Source organism: Homalodisca vitripennis, chromosome X (assembly GCF_021130785.1).
Source record: "Homalodisca vitripennis isolate AUS2020 chromosome X, UT_GWSS_2.1, whole genome shotgun sequence".
Taxonomy (NCBI): domain Eukaryota; kingdom Metazoa; phylum Arthropoda; class Insecta; order Hemiptera; family Cicadellidae; genus Homalodisca; species Homalodisca vitripennis.
The window spans coordinates 40,120,805-40,138,586 of record NC_060215.1 but is presented as its reverse complement, the minus strand read 5'-3'; the positions used below and the strand labels follow the sequence as shown (position 1 = coordinate 40,138,586).

At 34.0% G+C, this 17,782-nt stretch overlaps 1 protein-coding gene across 1 annotated transcript in view; it reads left to right on the top strand.

Annotated features, from left to right (window-relative positions):
• LOC124368947 (juxtaposed with another zinc finger protein 1) overlaps positions 1-17,782 on the top strand; it is a 38,848-nt gene that overhangs the window by 9,094 nt on the left and 11,972 nt on the right. The window contains exons 3-4 of the mRNA XM_046826514.1: positions 12,222-12,330; positions 14,974-15,117. Of these exons, the coding sequence (XP_046682470.1) occupies positions 12,222-12,330; positions 14,974-15,117 (253 nt within the window). The remainder of the gene's footprint in view (positions 1-12,221; positions 12,331-14,973; positions 15,118-17,782) is intronic.

Below are 17,782 nucleotides of genomic sequence, written 5' to 3'. Positions count from 1 at the left end.
GTAAATCTGACCTCAAAAGGTTCACCCTAGCCAAAATGGCAGCGGTTTAAAGTTATAAACTTGAGCTTGTTGAATAAAGCTTAGTTGTCATTCCTACTATTAGATAAAATAATGAAGCCACAAACCTCACAGCATAAAAAAAAGAATTTTTCCAAATTGTGGATGGCTTTACACCACATTCAGAAACAGTCTAGAAGGAGACCTTTGACAATTTTCTGCATGTCACAAAATAATAAAACTTTCTGTAGGTCCAGATTAGGTTATTGTTATAGCTTACCTTTTTTTACAATAGATGTTCAAATGTTCTCCCTCGGCAGTTTGACAGTGAGCAAGACGATTGTAGTATCTATCTATACAAGTTTCATGACCCAAGAAACTACAAGGGAAGTCAGCCAAACTCCTTTCAAAACACACAGAACCCGGACATGACCAGGAGAGACAGCCAAACTCCTTCTGAAAAACTGAACCAGGATATGACCAGGAGAGACAGCCAAACTCCTTCTAAAAAACTGAACCAGGAAATGACCAGGAGAGACAGCCAAACTCCTTTTAAAAAACTGAACCAGGATATGACCAAGGAGTGACAACAATAGATTAGAACCTGACACGGCCACAAATAAGCAGTCCTCACTTAGGAAAATCACAACACACCATCCCCCCCTAAATGCAAGACTACGATCACACACAATGAAACAATAGAGGAGTTCTTCAACAAAAACATAGACCACTACAGGCAAATCATTAATAGTTACCCAAGCAGAGTGACAACCATGGTTCTGGAGAACAGTACACAACCTCGAAGTGATCAAAAGGAATCATCTTTTTTAGACTTGAGCACTTCAAAGCAAGGCAGACAAAAATCTCAAAAAAAGGAAGACTTGCCATCCTGCATCAAAACATAAGAGGACTACAAAGCAAATCCCATCGCCTCCTTCACTTAGCGGAGCTGGAAAAACTCAATGTCATCATCTTAACAGAGCATGGACTCCGACAAAACCAGATAGAGTCCATTAAATGGTTACCTGGCTTTGAACTAATAGCCCACTAACAGCCGCACCCATCACAGACTTGGAGGTGTAGCTATCTTTGTAGAAGATGCTCTACAAGCTTATGTTGAGGAGGTTGATATGTCACAATATTGCCAAGAACTTTCATGTGAGGTCGCAATGATCAAGATAATTTTTAAGAAAGACATTACTTACATCATAGGCACATATAGATCACCTGATAGTAACTTAGAAGATACAATAGCCACATTAACTCGTATAATAGATTACACTCATGTCGAAAATAAACATCTCATTATCATGGGAGATATAAATGTTGATATACTGGAGCCATACAGAAACACAGCAAAATTAAACGAAATGCTCGCTTACCATAATATTCAAAGAGTTGATCTGCCAGCCACAAGAATTACTCCTATATCAAAATCATCTATAGACTGGATTGCTTCCAATATGATCACTGAAGCACTTGACATATCAGTCTTTAACACTGGACTCTCTGATCACACAGCCCAGAAGTGCACTATCATATCACCAACTTAGAGGAAATAAAAAACACCTAAATCAGTGCACAGAGCAATTGGAGGAAGAAACTTGGATGAGCTGAAATGGTTGTTAATAAATGAAAGGTGGGAAAAAGTGTATACATCTTTAAACTCAGAGGAAGCTTACAACAACTACAGAACCACGGTAACAATAGCTCTGGACACTGCTTGCCCTCTTAAAACTGCCAGGACTAAAAAGACCAAACCTAAACACTTTGCAGATGCAGAAGCATTAATTCTGAAGAATGATTACCTAGCTTACCTCAACCAGTTTTGAAACCACAGGAAATCTTGCTGACAGAATCAAAGCGACAGACTTAAAAAAAAAAGTATGACCAAAGACTGAAGACCCTAAGAAGTCAAAGAATCGCAGATCAAATTACCAACTCCCAAAATTAAGTCAAAAACATCTGGGAAACGATTAATAGTGTCCCGATCAAAAAAAACAAGACACCTTACCTCAGCTCAAACTGACCATCAATGGACAACTTATTGAAGACACATATGCTGTAGCTGAACAGTTCAATGATTATTTTGCCAACATTGCAAAATACACCATTGATCGTAATAATGGCACTGCCAGGAGACCAGTTTGAACTCCCTGGAGGGACTCACACCAGTGAACTCAGATCATTAAGACCCACAACCCAAGAGGAGTTAAGATCAATTATTAAAAGCTCTTAAAATCCAAAAACTCAGCAGGAATAGACGACATATCCACAAAAGTACTAAAGCACTGTGCAGAAGAACTAATTTGCCCCCTCACTGACATCTTCAATAAATCTTTCAATGAAGGGCCACGTTCCCTCCGCTTTAAAAAATATCCAAAATATATCCAAAATTTAAGACTGGTAGTAGAACAGAATTAAGCAACTATAGGCCCCATATCCTTACTCCCAACGTCGCAAAACTCTGTGAAAAAGTAGTACTCACCAGGCTTCTAGAACACTGTACACTCAACAACCTGATAACAAGCTCTCAGCATGGGTTTGTCAAAGGTAAATCAACTACCACAGCAATGATTGAATTAACTAGAATCAGTAATTGACAGCTTAGAAAATGGGAACCTAACTACAGCGATCTTCCTCGATTTCAGCAAAGCGTTCGACCTGCTTAGGACACGACCTCATACTGAAGAAACTGAAATGCACTGGGTGTAACAGCAACGGCCCTAAAATGGTTTGAGAGTTACCTCAAAGACCGTAGTCAAGTAGTTGAAATTAAGTCTACAGTAAAAGGAACCACCAAGGCATTTCGGTCGCAACCTCTGCCAATCCAAAGAGGTGTGCCCCAAGGATCTGTGCTGGGCCCAGTGCTGTTCATTCTTTTTACTAATGACCTCCCAGAATACTTAAGTGAATACACTAAAACTTTTGATGTACGCAGACGACACAACTTTAATCCTCGACAACCATTCTCCTGAAAATTCTGTGCCTGAATGCTTATATTGCTGTCAATATGGCATATCAATATTGTGATGGAAACGACTTAGTGGTGAACCCCTCCAAAACTAGCCAATTAGGATTTGGAAGAAGATCAGGGCAAATAAACTCCTTACCAGAAGTGAACTTAGTTGACCAAACCAAAATTCCTTGGGGTTTTTAGTTGACTCTAACTTAATCTTGGACCCCTTCATATTGACCAGCTATGTAACAGACTGAACTCAAGCTTGTATGCCCTCAAGCAGATCAAAGCTATCGGAGATCTGACTACTGCACGTACTGCCTACTTCGCTCTGTTTGAGACACACATAAGATATGGACTGGCTGTATGGGGAGGAACCTCAAAAACCAACATGAACAGAATTCTAATCCTCCACAAAAAAGGCAATTAGAATCCTTGCAAACCTTCATCCCCTGGAAAGCTGCAGAGAGGCCTTTCCAACCCTAAATATCTTGACTGTGACAGCTCTCTATATCCAAGAACTCGTGATGTACGTGACGGAGAAAAAACCTTACAAGGCTTGAAGACATTCACTACTACAACACACGCAACTCAACAATGTACCAACTTCCCACTCACCACTTAACGCAGTATGAGAAGAAAACCGACCTACATGGGAAGAAAGCTGAGCAACTGCCTACCAACAGAAATACGGACGAAGAAGGGAAAAGAACTGAAGACTGCACTCTGGAAACTACTCTCTCAACGGGCCATCTATACACTTCAAGAATTCTATCTGGATGTCTCAAACTATCAGACAAATCATGAATTTTGATGCTATCGATTATTATTATCACATAAATGTAATAACTTACTTTTTGACACTATCTCTGTACTTGATGTATATGAATAAAGAAACTTTTGACTTTGACTTTGACTTTGATCTATAGCAATTTGTAGCATCTCAGCAGACATACCTGCTGCTTCATATAGTATTCTATTTGTTTAGTCATTTAGGTTGGAGGTCTTAGACTTATAAACTTTGCTTTATATATGACCCAATAAAAGTAATTCAATTGGATCTCTTTGACCTATCCATCGCTGTCAAAACGTATGGTTCAAAACATTATGTATGCCTGCTGCACAAGGAGGGAACGCTTCATCTTGTTGGTACCAAACAGAATCCCAGTTTAATCCTTCTACATTCATGTTGGCAGGAAATTCTATTAACCAACATGTCGTGGTAAATTTCTTTCAAATTTTCATCTATAATAAAAATGTAAAATAATATTTTGTTCTACGATGTCTGCCTACACATTCAGTTTTTTGAGATACTGGGAGTGGACCTCTATCATCCAGTGAGGGTTTGTATCAGCCCAATATCTACTGTTATGTCGATTGACATTTCCATTTAACAAAAACAGTAAAAACTATGTTGTTCATAAAATTCGGGTCTTCATCCAATTTTTATATCATTGTATCGTAGTATTCAATACGCTGATCAAAATGGTCTTTAGATAGTTCATGCACAAGTTTTATTTCGTAAGGGTGGTATTTGTTACATTTTAAAATATTAAACAAAGAACTTTTACTTATGTCATGCTCAGTAACAACTTTTGTAATTGAAGAGTGGATGTTCAACGAAAGATTGAAGTACATGATTAGCCATCTCACTACAGGTCATTGTTTTAGATCTACCTCTGTGTGGACGATCTTTTATATTTCCAAATACTTTGAAGTAGACTGTAGCGTAAACTGCATGTTTAGAAATAGGTGGTCTGTTCTGAAATCTATCATTAAATAGATCAGCTAATCTGTTGGTAAGATCACTGTAGACCGCCGTATCCTCTCATAATCAATGCAATCAACTTCATATAATGCCATTTTGGTTTTGTATTATTCAACTATTTTCTGGAAACTGACAAACTTTTAAGTAGAATTAATTAAAGTAATCAACTAGAGGTCCACACGCTCAACAAGAAATGGTATTTCCCCAAACAGCAATGATTCATGTACTTCTAATAGCCTATTGGTGGCCACAACCCCAGCTGATTAAGAGTAAATCTACAACGGTATGTGCGAGATGCCTGATAAAGCCAGCTTGACTGTTGAGTTGATGTTATTTATTTTTAAATAATCTATACATTTCTTAATTTTGTGATCGGGCATTGCTGGCTGCGTCACTCATTTTTTCATGTTGTTTACATGATGATTAACTCAAATGGCAGTTTAGTTTAAGGTAATGTTTGATAAAGATCTACAATAAAAATTTCCATAGACCTCCTCCAAGACGGTTTCTGAAGAAATGGTTTTGTGTGGTTCTTTAAGGGGGATTTTTATTATACTATTCGGATATTTAGTAAACCTGACTAATATTTCACTTCACTTAGTCTTAAATCAGCTGTTTAGTTAAACATAGAAATTATATGATAAGGTCAGTCTAAAAATTATTAATTAAATTACTAATAAACAAACCAAAAAATCTACCAAGTAGATTAATAATAAAACACAAACAAAGTTTATTACACCATTTTTTCCTGGGCTACGCAAAATTAACAGTATTATGAAAATTACCTGTAATGTTTTACTTTCTTCTCCAGATACCCAAAATGCTATGGCTAAAACATCTAGAGTAATACTTTGCAAACCTCCATATTTGATGTACGAACCTGTCCAACCTAAAGTACAACGACCCGTTACTAATGGATGAGAACCGTGCAACAAACCACGTTGCTGTTCCTGTAAAATTATGAAAACCTCTAGGGAATTCAAAAGTATGCGAAATTAAATAGTAAAATTCAATTCCAGTACAAAATTACAATAGCCAGCTAATATTTTTTATTATTTAACTTACTTTAGTTCAGTAGAAATTAGATAAAAGTAATGTATTATATCTGCTATAATTTCATTAACCAAGAATGTTTTTTGTAAAGGACACCAAAAGTTGCATTAAAAATGTTAACAATCAGTAAAATTAGCTAATAAGCTAAGCTAAAATAAACAAGACAGTACATAAAATTACAATAAATAAAAAAAAAAAAATACCATAAAAATTATGGACCTTGTAGAGACATGCAGACTATTATAATAGTATTAAGTACTAATTTTAACTTCTTTAAGGTGAAAGATCTAATATTCTGTGGTAATGCATTACATAAGTTCAATACATTAATTAAACTAAAATTATTTTGGGTGCTACTGTACATGTACTTGACTATACTAATGTTGTGCCTTTGTCTGGTTTCACAAGCGTGAACATCGTTTGGCTTGGAATATCCAGGGAGGTTACATGATGGACAGAACCGTATACAGTACATACAAAGATAGCAGAATGTGAATCCCAAGGCTAATGAAAAGTGGCCTACAATGTGCATGTATCGGAACTCTAGAAATTAAATGCACAGTTTTTTGTAGAATAAACATTTTACTTGCTAATCCAACATTACTCCTCAAGGAAAAACCAGAAAGTTAAATGACTGTGAATATTAGAGTAGTGGGCTTTCAACATAACGTCATGCGTAACACTATCTTTTAGAGAAAGTAGCATAAAAAGTCCCTTGGCCAAATGAGCAACAACACTGTTGATATGATTGTCATTTGAGATTAGGTTGTAATGATTCCTTGGAATTTAAGTGAAGCATCATCATTTCTGTAGCCAAGTTTATTCCTGAGATCTTGGATCTTGTCACCATTTATACTTAATTTATTTGGACAACACCAACTTAATATTTCTTTAAAATACCCACTTCTGTGGACCCTTTATCAATCACTTTAACTGAGCTTAAGCGTATAGAAGTCTTAACACACAAGACTAGATCATCTGCATATAAAACACAATTTAGGGCAAATTTTTCTGCTTTATCAAAGCAGCAATACTTGGCATTTAATGTACGTTACAAACAAGATGGGTCCCAGAACTGACCCCTGGTTATCGGCTTTCCATTAACATAGACTGACTGGCGTCTGCCCTCCAAATAATTTTTGAAAAACTTATCAGCCATGTTGTTGAAAAACAAATGTGACAATTTATCCACCAAGACACTATGGGTTACAATGTCAAAGACCTTGAATATGTCAAAGGATCCAAATATCACATTTTCTTTGTAATCTAAACCATCTGTCATTAAGGAATGCACTGTCTGTGTCGTACTATGGTTGGGTCTAAAACCAAACTGACAGTAGGACAATAATTTATTAGTTTCTAAGAAGATGAGGGTATGATGGAGATCGGTCTAAAATTGGCACATGTATACGGTCCATCTTTACTCAGCATAAGTGTATTGGGAAAAGATCCTACACTACAAATTGAACTCGTAAATCAATATCTCACTGATGTTGTAAGAAGATATTTTAAAAATGTTTGCATTAAGACATCATACATCAAGACTAGCACTTTTTCTTAGATCATTAATGACTTGAGTAAACCTCCTCAACTGAGAATTTTCTGCTCTTAAAATGTTCAGTTGGCCTACTTCCCACTTCCCTTTTGCTAAGATAATGCTCATGGTCATTAATACTAGTGGGAACATCATCACTTATGTTTTACACGTGTCTTAACATAGTAAGAAATCCATTGTCAGGACTTATCTATTATCAGAGGTCTTAATATTGTTACATTTAGCAGTAAGTTTGGTTCTTTTTTTCCATTCTACATAGTGTTTTAAGAGACCTGTTTGTTCCTTTCAGCAGGATTGTCTCAGAATTAGTGCATTTTAGTAGATGATAAAGATTAACTAGGCCATTATGATAACCAATTAATATTAATCTTAATTGCAACTGACTTTTGAGGAATAAAACTATGAACCACCCACACAAACAAGTCTAAGACTAATTTGACTTACAATTTAAATCATTGTTACAATTATAAACATCTGACCAATTGATTTGTTGAAGCGATAGTCCAATAGACAGTAGTCAGCAGTCCTATTTATCCTAGTTATATTTTTAACTCTATGGAAAGTACTATTTCTTCATGCTGATTGTATATATAAGGTCAATGTCAAGGTCAGTGTCATGGTCCAACACATCACCTGTATGGAGGACTTCAGCACACAATCTTTCCGGAGGTACTGAAGTTATAATATTATCAATACAACAGCCATGTTAAATTTTGAACAGATTAGTTCTAGTAACTTCGCCCACTGCAGTTGCAGTCTTGCCCTTTTCCCAAAAAGGAAGAGTCACTTTGGTGACCTGAAAGTTGTTTTGAAAACCAGAAGTGATTTATAAATGAGCCAGAAGGCCAAATATTTGGATTATAAACCTTCTCTCTCAGAAAATCTGGCACTCCAACTTTAAAAGACAGATTTTTCAGTTAAGTAATAAAATAGTTACTTTTATATTATTTATTAAGGTATTTACTGATAATCACAATCAACACTGATTGCCAATCTAGTCACAAAAAGATAATAATATCTTTCAGCTAAACCTAGCTGACTGTCCACCATACTGCTTATAAAATACTTCACGGACTTCAATAATTTTCAATATTTGGAATGATTTAATAATTATTCAGAAGCTTGACATAGGAGAGCTTAGTTAAGTGAGGACCAAGCTTTCGATAATGAAGTTGAGCTCTTCAGGGGTGTTTACCCCTTTCATTTCCCTAGTATTGTTAAATGATTTAAGCAGTCAGTCGGCTGTTGCAGTCTCTCTTCGTATTGAACTCTCTCTAAAGGTTCTTGAATTCTTGGTTCCAGTCCAGTATATATTTCTTCCTGAAACTTATGATATACACACATCAGTGAGCTATATAAATAGTTTTAATTTCTTATTAAATGAGTTATGAACAATTAGAATTAGAATTGTAATTACTCTAGTAACATTTCATATATTTTCTGTAATTAAAACTATCAGTTGGCATACAATGTTTCTTGCTCATTCAGTTGAAATAGTGTGTGAAACTGATTTCTTGATAACTCAGACTGTGGTATCTACAGAATTATCTGCTATAAATTTTCACAATAATTTATACTAAACATAAAGTGGGATTGAGTACTTATTGGAAACTTTAAATGTATTCACAAAGGTGATTAAAACACAGAGACCAAAGCTCAAAATGTTAGGAGCCAATTATTTAGAAATTACAACCCAGTTTCTAAAAAACCTCATTTGTTTGTTTGTTTTTTTTTTTGTATACAACAGAAGTAGAGACACTTATAATGAGTTATATTCTTAATTTTTATTTGCATTTAAATATTCACCACCTCTCTTTAATAAAACAATTGAAATGTATATTTTCTTATTCTCTCATGTTACTATTTTGTATATCTGATAAATTTAAAAAGATTTGTATCTGTAATAGATGTTGCTGTTTCTCGCCCATCTACCACAAAACCTGTTTCGGTAGCAATAATTGAAGTTTCTTCTTCAAAAAATAAATTTTCTCCAAGTGTTCATGGAATAGCGGGCAAGTTATTATGAGTGCAGCCATTTACCTGTTTAATTAACAACAGTGTATTTTTTAGTTGTAAATGAATTCTGAAAATAATAGCCTTTTGAGTTTTTTATTACTAAGCGATCGCTCCTATGCTAAACCTCACTAAACAAACATATTTAAAAAAAAGTATAAGTGTTTCTATAGGGATTTCTCAAGTTATCTAAAATTCAATATAGGAGAATCGCATAGTACTAAAATACTGTTTGTTCTCTTCTCAATATTAGAGTACTTACATTAATTTTTGTTATTCTAATCTGTGCACATTATTTTAAACGGATTGAATCAAGTAAGTCATAGTAAACTGATAATGTCACTCTAGTTTTTGTTGTGTTGCCCAGTACTAAACTAGTAACATAATACCCCAATCCAAATACTAAAGCATGTTTTTATAGTGTGTTGTAATGCATGTTTTCTTGTTTTTTTAACAGATGAAAAAATGTGTTTATATGACCTAAAACGATTAATTTGAAAAATTGAGTGGATAAAAGTCTTGTTATATAATAAATTCTACACTCAAAGTATCCGTGTGTTCTTTTGTTTTAAATGTATATATTTTGTGAGTTATATTAAGAAAACTTATTTAAATCTAAATAAAACAAGTTTATAATAAAAGTAAAGTGTAAAGTCCTTACAAATAAAAACTAAATTCAGATAATAATTCAGTAAAAATTAATATTTCCTTATTTACAGTATGATAACAATGTTACATTGTAATGACATCTTTGGCCTCTTACTTCACAATGCAGTATTATTGTCTATGACTAAAACTACTCTTTTGCAGTCTAAATGAATTTCTCAATTTGCTAATTTTGTAGGCCTTTCTTGAGTTTTACTCACCAAGGTTCTGAAACAAATGCGTAATGAGTTTTCCTCCCACATAAGATGATTTTCTACTGTATAAGAAGGTCGTCAGAAAGTCAACTTACTTTAGAGATATTGTGAATCCATAGTCATGGTATAGTAGTCAACAACTTATTTATGTAACATAAATGGTTTACCAAGCCACCCTGTATTCATCTCTTGGTTTGATGCATACTGTTGTATCATTGCCTTTTCTGGAGTGTTAGTGCCAAGATTATGTATGATCAGACATTCCATTGAAGTCAATGAGATTTTGTGTAAGCTTTGGAGCTAGATATAAAACGGGCTTCCCTCTTCAAATCTCCAGGATTTTTGTTTCTCTAAAGTTTGCACTTTTTATGTTAATTTTTGCAGTTTCTTTATGTATATGCGATTTACAGATTATAGCAGAAAGACTATAACAGTTACAGAGTTTGTCTAAACCAAAGCTTGAAAGATGATAATAGTTTTTGATAAATCACTGTATGTTCATAAGTGACTAATTCAGTGACTAAAACCATTGAATCTTATTAACCAATTCTTCATTTGCCTGTGTTTTCATTGAATAAACACAGTTCATCAGTCAATTAGCTAATCAAGATCAGGTTGAATTTATCTCTTTCAGTGTCGCACATCCAGCCTGAAACACCCCATGTTTTATTATGCATTGCTACAACCAATTTGACATTAAGGTTTCATCACATCAGATTCAGCTAACTATCCATCCGTAGAAAAAAAAATAGTTTTTCTTTACCTAACCTGGTTTTTTTCCAACGGGTATAGTCAGAAATTCAGTAATGGAATATAAATGTGCCAGAATTTCACACCTTGTTAATGAAAAAAATACTTACAGTTATGTGAAGAATGCTATCAATAGGCCATCAAATAAGAAAAGAAAACTGAACGCCTGTGTCATAAAACCAAAGTTGGTTTAATGCCATTGATTGTAAAGTCAAGGAACTCTTTTATATTTAACATTACCTCTGTGAACATTATATAATTGTACTAGCTATTATCTGCATCTCTATATGAAATTCTCCAAAGTACAACTGGCGCATAATTGGCAACAAATTATCCTAGCAGTCATAATTTGCTTAATTATTATTGGATATCTCCATCTCTATAACCACTTTCGAGTCTTTAAATTTAAAGTTCTTCTTGTTGAATATATTCTTGTGGAGATGCAGTTAATTCGAGCATGAACAAAGTGAATATAATTCCGATCCATGATTCAAAGCTGACATTTGGACTCTCCCTGAGTTCGAAAACATCTGTTGACTGTGAAAAAAATCTGTAATAAGAAAAATGTGCTTCCACTCCTCGCCTTTACACCAATGGTGTCATCATACTCACCTTGAGCACTTTGTTTATCCAGAACCCAGGAAAGATTACAGTGGTGACTGGATAGTTTTTAGACATATCCAGACTAATGAATCGTCAAAGCACGGCCAGAGAGCCTTCATTTAAACTGTTGATTGAAAGCCTAATAATTGTGCTCCTGAGCCAAGACCAACACTCCCTTGTTATCTTTAGTTCACTATTTGAAAACTTTGTCATCATCCCCAACTACAAGAACAAGGAGGGTCTTGGAACACAGTGGGTGTGTAGACAACATTCCATCTCAATACAAAGATTGTGTGGCCGCAGAACACATATTACGATGACTGAGAAAGAAGATTTACAGATCAGTCTACAAGAGACAATGAATCAGTGAATTTTCAACTTTGCTATTTTAAATTAAGTGTCCCTTCCTTAAATTTATTTTGTAAGGAAGTATAAATGGACCAACAATAATGCCATTTGGACTCTTTTCTTTAACTAGCTTATACCACCTTTAATATCGTGGATTGAAAAAAGAGTAAATCTTAAGCAGTTTTCTATGTATTATGTTTATTACACAATTTATAAAAATATCACTATTCCTGAAAACTTCACACGAACCCTGAAAACTATTGTGCCTATTTGATTGTACAGCATTTTGTTTTAACATGCTGCTACATCTTTCAGGTAGTGAGGCTGATGATGATGAGCTCATGAGTGAACTGGAAGATAGTAATGACTCTTGGACAACTCCTGAAGAATTCAGTTCAGAGTTTATTCTTAGATATGGCAGCAAGTAAGTATAACAGTGTATAGTATAGTATGTATATTTAATATGTTAATTATTTTCTAAATCTAATGTGCGTTTCAGATTAAATTTACAAGATAAAACTGTGTGTATGTTTCAAGATATAAAAAGGGATATATTTCTACAATTAACTGTTTTCAAATTCGTTATATTTTGGACACAGTTGACTATCTTTTTTGTGGTAGTTATGTCTAGCTGAAAGTCATGTAATCTATAATAGAAGTTCATGTCAGGGGATTTTTCATCCAATCAATAAATAAAGTAAAAAAATTGTCTATTAAGTATTCTACTTACAAGGTCCTTACATATTTGGTGTACACATTTTTGTTCATGTGGTTTTATCATATTTTATATAAACATTTATAAAGGTATATCGAAAGGTATCATAAAGGATAATTTGTGATCAAAGGTGTATTGTCAACAAGTTAAATATTCCTTACAACAAAATTTAACCCTTAGAGCTCTGAGTTGAACTTATGAGATTGTTCTTTGAGTTCGGGGGAAACTATGGATGGCCATATGGGTTCTATGTAATATGTAGGAGGTTTATGATCATGTCCTGTCTCTGTTTTGGCCGTTGAGGCCACTTTGTGTAGCACACTGTATTGCACAGTTATGAAATTCAATCCTTATCCAGTTGTGGCTGGAAAGTGCTGCAATCTCTTGGCCAAGTAAATAACTAAATTAATATTTCTCTATTTGCTGCACATACCATAGTAAACGTTGTCTATAATTTTTTTTTAACTGTGTGCCAGTTTTCTTGTAGCTGCTATAGTGTATCCTATCAATTTATTAAAATATTGTGCATTTGGTGGAGATCAATCTCAAAATATGGAAAAGAGTTTATACTGTGTTTATATTAGAGACCTACTTGACACTGATCGTATTTTTATCCTGCAAATAAATATACTTTAAAAATAAGTCAACGCATAAATTAAAACTAACTAATATTAATTAGTTCGTAAAAAAATAACCAATCAATAAAGTTTTAACCTTGAAAGTAATAAACCTTGTAAAGTGTTTGATAATTTAATTTATATGTCAGTTATTTAAAGAGCCGAATGTCAAATACTGTCATTTAAACCGAGTCGAAGTGATGTACACGGTTACGCAAGTGTGCCAAGTTAGAACCCAGCCGGTCCACTATGTACTGTCCACCGAGCTTAGAGGACAACTACCTGTGATTCCACCTGAGTTGAGCTATAAAGGAGTATGGGCCATACTTAGTGGCCTGCATAGTGCAATGGATTAAAGTATGTGATTAAGGTTACTTATTTTATTACTACTTACCAATCAAAGCATTCACATGGGTTAACTGTAATAACTTAAAAACAGGAGATGTATTTAAAATGTTCAAAATGAAAACAATGAGCTAATGTAATGGCTACATGTACTTTCAGGTATTGAATGTAATCATTGCTGTTGTAATTTAAATTACTAACCAGCAGTTGTAAAACATTAATAACCTGATGAGTGTATTTTAAGTGAAGGATGGCTTTCAATAAATCCAATATTACTCCCTTACTATGTGTTGTAGTGAAATCAACTTGCTATTAAAATGTTTATCTAATAGTCATATTTTACTATTATTATAAATATTTTATACAATCTCCCATTTTTCAGTTATTACAGTTTGAAAATTTTGTATGGCCACAATTTTGAAAGCTAAAATTATACATTTTGAAACTGCTCCTCTTCTCGTCATGCAAGTCGCGTGAGATTTTGTTATATCAGATTGCACAGTTTTTATGAGTATGGGTTTAGTATCTTGAATATAGCTCCCTAATGTGGCCAAGTGAACTTCAGTTAGTAGAATAAAATGACCACCAGTACTGCAGGGGCTGTGTGGATTTAATTAACCTACCCACCTTTTCCTCTTTCACATGAAGAGGTGAACAATATAGTGAACTGATGATGTGGATATATGAGTTGAAGACATGGCTCTAATGGGATTGAAGCTCAATGTTGTTTCACTACATCCAGCTCTTATATCATTCCTTTTCTGCCCCATTAGGTTCTTACACACTTTAATTACCATAAATATATATCTAAATAATCATGCTAAAGCACTTTTTCTATGTGATTTCAGTTCTTTGACAGTGACCAGTATAAAGTTACAGAAAAAGTGGCAGGCTGAGTTTCATGTTGATTAGCAGCAGATGTACGCAGGGGGGAGATTTTAATATAATCCTCCAAAGTTTTTGGTAGAAAGAAAAGTTTAAATCAGCATTATAAGGTAGTATAAATATTGGAAATTTACTCACAAAATGAATTATTCTAATAACATTTGAGAAGTATAAAAACATTTTTCATCTTTTAGAATAGGATGATTTGTTACTTAGTAGGATTTTAGTACCTTACCAAAAGTAGGTTATATGCAACATTTATCCTACTATTTATTTTTTTATTTATGTAAATAAAAAATTATTACATTTTGAATTTATGTCCTGAATTAAAACAAAATTTCAAAATCAACCCAAATTTGATTCTAAATTTATTTTATGAAAGCTAGCAATATTTAGATAAAAATTAGAGATCACATAAATGAACTAATTTACAATTATCCATTGAAATAGCTGAATTCAGCTATTTTTTTTTATACATCGATTAAACAAGGTCGATCTGTTCAAGGATGATGACTCCCAGTTCACCAGGCCCAAATGGTATAAACTTAGAAAAGCCGTTTGCTTGCCCGGTACCTGGCTGTAAAAAGCGGTACAAAAACGTAAATGGAATCAAATACCATTCGAAAAATGGACACAAACACGATGGGAGGTAAGTCAGAATTTATAATTTTTTTAAAAATCAGTGTCTAAATTGTTGTGAACTTTTTAAGATTGGTTTCGTCATCAACGTTTTGTTATATATCAGGATTTGTAATTTCCAGGATAAATATCTTCTACAGATTGTTCCTAGTTTAAAGCTGTTCATTGTTGAATGGGTTGTTTTCAAGAATAAAAAAAATGACACTGACCTTTGCCAAAGGTATAACAGAAATTGTGTACCAGAAAGTTTGTATTTGAATAAATGTCAGATTTCAACAATTTTGGTCTCATTATGTGATTTATTTTTCATTAAAATGTTTAGATCACTTTATCTGTTTTAGTGCACTGAACTTGGTACTTTTGTGCCAAACACTGTTTTAAATATGTTTAATAGTTACAGACATGCCAAGATTTAAGCGGCTGTTGAAATGTTTGTTCTTCTATGGAACAGCCAAGTACTTAAACCACAATTTACTATTGCATGTTTTGAAAGTATGAAATGAAGCACTAGCAGTTCATAGTTTCTGTAGACCTACAAATGTTGGAAGCAACTAACCAGGTCTTCCTTAAGACATTTACTATCCATACACAAGATAGTCAAACAGCAGTTTAGTGTTGATCATTGCATAGTCTACAGAATTATGTATAGAAACACTGAATTTACGAAGATGTCTCCTCCGATATGCATGCACTGTCATCATTTCCAAAATACGAGAAAATAAAAATCTGCTCATTGCTGTTGATTACACACTACCCTATGAGAAGATGAATACAGAACAAGGTTACTCATCCTTAAGCTTGTCAACTTTTTCTATTCTCTTATGTGATCATTTTGATCCAGTTCGACATAGCTATAAGTGCCAGACACCATAGAAAAGTTTCCATTGTTTCCATAGAAAAGTTTCCATGGTTTCCATAGAAAAGTTGGTCTTGTTATGTTTGAAGCTTAGCCCAAGTTTGCCGAAACATCAGTTCTTTGATTTCCCTTGATTCCCATGGCCTGGAACCAGACAAACAGAGATGTTATTGATCCTGGTGAGAGAGGAAACCACCTAATAACAATATTAGACAAGTTTTTGAACTGAACCCAACTGATAGTTAAGCAGTAAAAAAAATTAAAAATGAAGTAGAAAACATAACAAATAATTAAAATTTCAGAAATAATGGTTATGCGAAACATCAATAATAATACAGTTATTACATAAAGGAAGAAATACTGGACGATTTTCAGTGGGAGCCTGTCTGTTTTAATATACCTAGATAGGCAAATACTAAGTACAGTAAACACGTGTTAAACAGTGATAGGTTGCTTTTAGCTATCCAAAGTGAACAACAACCATTCTCTTATTTGTTCGTTTCCAATTCTTCATGGATGATTTTACATACTCTGTAAATTTGCTTTATTATCTTGGTTGAGTTGGGATAACCAATTGGCTTGGTACTTTAACGGAGGATGGCATGCTACAACTGGCAGGGCAGCTTTTGACGATCTGACCTGTGATTTACAACAAATCATGTAACTGAAAGACCATACTATGGCATATCAGCCCTTTGAGTACTGTGCTTGGTTGTGGAGGACGACATGGCATTAAAAAAGAATTCCTGGCTTGATGGTGGGGTGGCTTTTTGTAAGCATCACTGGTGATGCAGCAACCTTTTTTTTCTGTAATTGGCTGATTGGCTGATCGTGAAATACTGTCTTTATTTACTCCTCCCCATGCAGTAATTTAAAATAACATGGGTGACTGAATACATATGTAATACACCATTTTTAAATCACCCTCTATTAGAACATAGCTTAATTGGCAAAATTTGTAAATAAAATAAAATATTAAATTTAAACATAAAGAAATCAACATTTTCTTTCCATTTAATATCATATAAAATGTATCCTAAATATTTATACTAACTTGCTTTTTTTAATTGTATCTCACAATTATGAACATATGTGTAGAAAACTCGGTTGCTTCACCCTACTTAGAGATTTTGTTTAAAACTTCTTAGTGTATTCATTCGTGCACCTGATGAGACAGGGGAATACCTCTTCACCTATATTACATTATATTTTGTACTCTAGGTGTATCTGATGTTGAAACAATGTAAAAAGTTAATTTCGAGCTTCTTCGTCACAGACTATGTTTTGGAACTCCACACGAACATGACACTAGATTCCAGGAGTCAAATCTGTGACAGCATCAGATTCCAGATGCTGCATTAAGAGGAAGGTGAATTGGAGCTAAACTGAACATTCACGTTGAATCAACCCCTCTCAACATAGCTATATTGTGTGAATCATATTCATGATCCATCATTATAACATACTGTAAGACTATACAGTGAATATCTAAGCTGCTGGCTGATGACAAGCTAAACAGACAATAAAAATCAACAGAAATCAGGTTTACGTTACTCATGAAAATGGAATGTGGTTGGTTGTTGCATCTAAAGACTTCGCAAAGCATATGCCAATGATATCTAGTGAAAATACAGCGAATAAAATGAATAGTATAATATCAAATGCAGACCACGCACCCAGTGTGTGACTACATTTGGTCCCAGTCAAACCATAACCATAACCACCATATGTATCTACCCCAATGGGTTAACAATCGTTAGCTGATGATCATTGTCCACAATGAGGCTGAAACGTCCCAAAATTTTTATTGTGTTAGCTT